The 5,616-nt window shown below is 57.6% G+C and overlaps 1 protein-coding gene across 1 annotated transcript; it reads left to right on the top strand.

Moving 5' to 3' along the window:
* Positions 1-4,210: 4,210 nt before the first annotated feature.
* Positions 4,211-5,088, top strand: LOC137772677 (small nuclear ribonucleoprotein-associated protein B-like). Its single transcript, XM_068556761.1, has one exon. The coding sequence runs from the start codon at positions 4,303-4,305 to the stop codon at positions 5,086-5,088; it is 786 nt and encodes a 261-aa protein (XP_068412862.1). The 5' UTR covers positions 4,211-4,302.
* Positions 5,089-5,616: the final 528 nt, after the last annotated feature.

Raw genomic sequence — 5,616 nt, 5'->3', positions numbered from 1 at the left:
CTTGCCCTCAGGGGTGGGGTGGCCAGGAGAGCGGCTGGAGCACACAGTCCGGAGCCCTGACCTTGGATGGAGTCCTGAGCTCCCCAGCACCCTGGGCCGCAGCTGTCTGCCAAGGAGCAGTGTGCCGTATGGCAGCAAGCAGTCCCAGAAAGGCCTTCTTGAACAGGGGTCCCTGTACATCTGCGGGGTCCCCTCCTCAGCTCTCCCAGCCCCTACAGCGTAGTGGCCACTAGGTAAGACGCCCCCCACAAGGGCAGTCCCAGTTCCCTGGGACACCCTCTGCCCTGCTGGGGGCCAAGAGGGAAGAGGGTGGCCAGGCTGAGAGCTCCAGTGGGTCTGAGCACAGCAAAGGAAGGGGCTTGTCTACACGATCTGCCCTGCCCATCAACACCCAGGTCAGCTGGACATCCACAGTTATACCCACAATCTCCCCAAAACGCACATCCTTACCCCCAGGTGCACCCATCCAAACACCCACAAAAGCACACCTCAAGAGACCTGGATCACAGCCGCACATGCACCCCCAAGAAACACACCCAGAGATTCATACGCTCACAAGTGTTGTCCCACTAGGTGGATTCCGATCCTAGATCCAGCTGTGGGGCCTGGGCACCTCCCCTTCCTGGTCTGAACCTCCCTCTACTCCTGACTTAAATGGGTCTAGTTACCATCTCATAGGACTGCGGTGAAGATTATCACAGCATCCTGAGCCCAGCACACGTAGGCTATTGTTGCAATTCTCCCACCTCACCCCCGCAAACTCAGACCCTCTCTCCAGAGACACCCCCCCACCCCCGACTGTTCCCTAGAGCCTCCTGGGCTGGGGGAGGGTACTGACGGCCCCGCAGCACTTGTGGAGGCAAAGGTGGCTGCTTTGGCCCCTTTCTACAACCGTACACAGAGCAGCCTGTGAGGAACCACCCTGTCTACCAGTGGAGGGACTCAGAGATGAGAAGTGACTTACCTGGGGCCCCCCAGCCCAGCCCACATTCCCCACACAGCTTTCCAGGGCTGCTCTGGGCTCCCCAGCACCAGATCCACACTCCACTCCTCCCTGTGGCCAGCTCAGGCTCCTGGAATGAGGTGCGGCCACCCAAGAAGATCCATCCTCTTGCTGAGGGGGTAGCCTGAGCTCCAGGGAGATCCACGGGAGGGAGCAGGGTTGGGGCATGGATGTCACCAAAGAGCATGAGATCTGACACTTAACAAATATTAAAAACCAAAATCCAACAGAGTAAATTTTAAAGATCTTATCGGCTTTATCCAGCAGTTCATGAATCTGGCAGCATCCCGTCTAGCAGAGAGAAAGGAGCTACAAGAAGTTGTGTAAAATGCAAGACTTTTATAGGCAGAAGGGAGCAGACACAAAGAAGTTATACTTAGGCAAAAAAGTGGGTTGGTTATTGCAAGATCACTTTCTTTTAGGCAACAGCAGGGGTCTATCAGGCAGATGAACTTGCTAGTGCTGGTCAGGCAATCCCTGATTGACTGAAAGTTTAAGATACAATTTCCAGGAGAGCTGAAACTGTAATCAAGTTATCCCGGTTTGGTGACATGGGGCTTACCGTAAGTGACTCCACCTTGGGCCTGCTGTCTTGTTTTTTGCTTTTTTTTTTTTTAAACTCTTTTTAAATTATTTATTTATTTATTTATTTATTTATTTATTTATGTATGTATGTATGTTGGCTGCACTGGACCTTAGTTGTGGCATGCGGGATCTTTAGTTGCGGCATGCATTCGGAATCTATTTCCCCAACCAGGGATTGAACCCGGGCCCCTGCATTGGGAGTGCAGAGTCTTACCCACTGGACCTCCAGGGAAGTCCCTGCTGTCTTGTTTTTAACACAAGCAGTGTAGCATCTGTGGACTCAGTTTTCTCATCCTCAAATGGGGATTATACTGCATACTTTAGCCCAGGCTTGGCTGGACAGGGGGCACCTGGCAGAAGGTAGCCGTGCCAGCAAACGTTTTTTGACTTGTCCCAGGCACTGTACAGAGGGCTTTATGTGCCATATCTCACTTAACCCTGTTGGGTAGCAGTTATGAGTCTCTGCCTTTTGCAGATGAGGCAATGGAGGCTCAGAGAGGTGATGCGATTTGCCCAAGGTCACACGGCTGGTGAGAGGCAGGGCTGGGGTCTTCCCTCTGCCAGAGTGTGTGCATACATGCACACAGAGCAGTGTGGTTCTGTGCCCACTCCCAGACTGCCCTGGCTGGGCACCGGCTGTGATGGCATTTGCCTTGTGGATGCAGGGAGGGAAATCAGGGTTGGGCAACTGCAGCTCAGCCCAGGGCCCTGGGCCTTGGGGCAAGCAGGCTGGCAGGGCAGTCTTGCTCTGTTTGTGCCAGGAGAGCCTGGAGGTCACCTGAGGCTGAGCTGAGCCAGGTAGGCGTGGGGTGACGAGAGGCAATCCCTGGGTGACTGCCCAGCTTGACTAAACAATAACCATCATAGAAATGAGACAGGTAGAGTGGTCTTGGGACTAGGGTGGGAGCTGTTATTACCCTATTATCTGTAGGAGGAGACTGAGGCTCAGAGACAGTGAGAAGGCCTTTCCCATGCAGGGACTTTCCAGGGAGTCCAAGCCTGGCCTCCGGAGAGTGTGGGGATGGGGGGACTTATGGGGGGGGGGTGGCAGTCGAGATGGAGACCATGGTCCCCCACACGGGGGTCCATTTGCCCTTCCACTTCTTTGCTTGCTCCCCACTCCTGTCCCCTGGGCTGACCCAGGCCGATGGACATCGCTGGGTGCCATCCCAGCTTTGGTCCCCACAGGCTGAGTACTCTCAGATGCATGCCTTGCTTTCTCTGAGCCCCTTTCCAGGCAGGTTTGTAGGGAGCTGGGGCTGCTAGGTTCACTGAGTGTGGTTGTGCAGGTTGCTCACTGCACAAAGGTACCCTGCTGAGTGGTCACTTCCCTTCTGTCCTGCAAGGGATGCATGTACCTGGGGGAGGGGCATCTTTTCCCAACTAGTGCACAGGAGCCATAGGGGGCTAGCGCAGCCCTGTGGGAACAGCGTGGGTAAAAAAGCGTTCCGACAAGGAGGGAGCTGGTCCTCTTTTGGTCTGACCCCTTGGCTCAGGCTTCCCAGATGGATGGTTGATAACGGGACCTGCAGAAGGACTGCCCAGAAAATGCTTCCCACAGTAGACAAGGCAGTGACTCAGCCCCAGCTCGAGAGGCCCGTGCTGGAGACCACCTGCCCCGGGGTCTATATCCAGGGGGAACGCCTACCACGTGGCCTCTCCTCCAGACTCAGCAGCCCTGGTGCCAAGGCTGCTGCTTTCCTGCTCCTCTACCTTCCCAGCAGAAGAGCTGAGCGCACGGAGGGCAGGGAGTGCAGGGCAAACCCCATAAACTCCCTGCAGGTTCCCCCACCTACCTGCTCCCGGCCGAGAGTCCATGAGACACCCGCCCTAAGCCTAAGGCGAGGTCTAGCTGGCTCTGCCCCCCACTGTGATCCTGGGCTGGGCGCTCAACCTGCCCATCTCCCCCTTCTCTAAAGAGGCTCTCAGTGCCACCTGCAGAGAGAGGGTGTGGGGGTCTGAGAAAGGGGTCTGTGAGCTGCAGGGGGCTGTGTTATTATTAAGCTCCAAGTACCCTAGTGGAGTGGGGAGGGGGGAGGGAGGGCTCAGGAAGCTCTCTTTAACTCACGGGAGCCCAGCCCCTGGCCCACACTCAGAACCCAGGCTGGGGCGAGACTGGGGGAGTGGGTGGGAGCAGGAGAGAGAGCAGCCCCAGGATGGCAGACGGAGGTAGGTGTCAGGTTCATGGCTGTTGATGCGGGGGTAGTGGTGAACCTTGGGTCTGCCCTGGGCAGCAAAGCTTTGGCCCGGTTGCCTCCCCTCCTGAGCCTTAGTTTCCCCCCAGGTAAACTTCAGCTCTGGGTCTGGACCTCCGTGAGTCCCTCCTTCAGGGGGTGGGATGGTCTGCCCAGGACCCAGGGCCTGGCCAGTCACACAGTCAGCGCCACAAGAGTACAGGTGGAGGGAGCGTGTTCCTGCAGCCGTGGCCCTGTCACTGGATCTGAGGGTGCCAACACTGCAGCTCAGCCACTGAGAAGCATGGATCAAACACTCCACCACTGCGACTTCCCTGGCGGTCCAGTGGTTAAGACTCCGCGCTTCCACTGCAGGGGGCTCGGGTTGGATCCCTGGTCAGGGAACTAAGATGCGCAGCGTGGCCAAAAAAAACCACTCCACGGTTTCCGGTAGCGGCGGCGGGAAGCGAGCTAGTGGCGGGCTTCTAGGCCTCTGCGGAGGCGAATCCGGCGGGAATCGGAGCCATCAGAACCGCCACCATGACCGTGGGCAAGAGCAGCAAGATGCTGCAGCACATCGACTACAGGATGAGGTGCATCCTGCAAGATGGCCGTATCTTCATTGGCACCTTTAAAGCTTTTGACAAGCATATGAATTTGATCCTCTGTGACTGTGATGAGTTCAGGAAGATCAAACCAAAGAACTCAAAACAAGCGGAGAGAGAAGAGAAGCGAGTCCTTGGTCTGGTGCCACTTCGAGGGGAGAACCTGGTCTCAATGACAGTAGAGGGACCACCTCCCAAAGATACTGGCATTGCACGAGTGCCACTTGCTGGAGCTGCTGGGGGCCCAGGGATTGGCAGAGCTGCTGGCAGAGGAATCCCAGCTGGTGTTCCCATGCCCCAGGCTCCTGCAGGACTTACTGGGCCGGTCCGTGGGGTTGGTGGGCCATCCCAACAGGTGATGACTCCACAAGGAAGAGGCACTGTTGCAGCAGCTGCAGCTGCTGCCACAGCCAGTATTGCAGGGGCCCCAACCCAGTACCCACCCGGCCGTGCGGGTCCTCCCCCACCTATGGGCCGAGGGGCACCCCCTCCAGGCATGATGGGCCCACCTCCTGGTATGAGGCCTCCCATGGGTCCCCCAGTGGGGATTCCCCCTGGACGAGGCACTCCAATGTGCATGCCCCCTCCCCCAGGGATGCGAGGGCCCCTTCCCCCGGGAATGCGCCCACCCAAGGCCCTAGACTCATCTTGGCCCTCCTCAGCTCCCTGCCTGTTTCCCGTAAGGCTGTACATAGTCCTTTTACTTCCTTGTGGCCTGTGACACTAGTTTATATTAAACTCTTAAGAGAATATTATAAATGCAAAAAAAAAAAAACAAAAACCACTCCACCATTTAAGCGGGACTGCAGACACTTTCTCCGGGTACCCCCCCTCCCCCTCCCCCCTTCACGGGAGGGCACCCAAGGAAGCAGGGAGGCAGGGCACCGGGAATGGGCCCTGCGGGAACATAAGCCTACGTCAGAACCAGCCCCCGTTGTCCTGGCGATGGCTCCTGTCCCAGGCACCTCAGGCACCCACGGGGGCAATTAGCAAGTGTGGGAGGGGTTTCCACGGTGGCAGTCCCCAGGGGGTGCGGCTGGGGCTTAGGCAGGGGGCAAGGGCTGGCGGGCCCTTTCTCCTTTGTCCAGGCACACTAGGCCTTTGTTCTCAGCTGGCTCTCTCTGAGGACGGGACCAGGACCATGGGTCGGGGGCGGACTTGGCTTAGAGTGCCCACACCCCTGGGGGGGGATCCTGAACCAGCAGGGAGAGGGAGCAGAAGAGGGGATAGAGTCCCACTTCTGGGCCCA

This window comes from Eschrichtius robustus, chromosome 11 (assembly GCF_028021215.1).
Source record: "Eschrichtius robustus isolate mEscRob2 chromosome 11, mEscRob2.pri, whole genome shotgun sequence".
Lineage (NCBI taxonomy): Eukaryota > Metazoa > Chordata > Mammalia > Artiodactyla > Eschrichtiidae > Eschrichtius > Eschrichtius robustus.
Note: the sequence above shows the minus strand (reverse complement) of the source record. Positions and strands in the feature narration are given on the sequence as shown.

Coding starts and splice junctions, on each gene's coding strand:
- LOC137772677 (XM_068556761.1), top strand. CDS start 4,303: ATGACCGTGGGCAAGAGCAGCAAGATGCTGCAGCACATCGACTACAGG.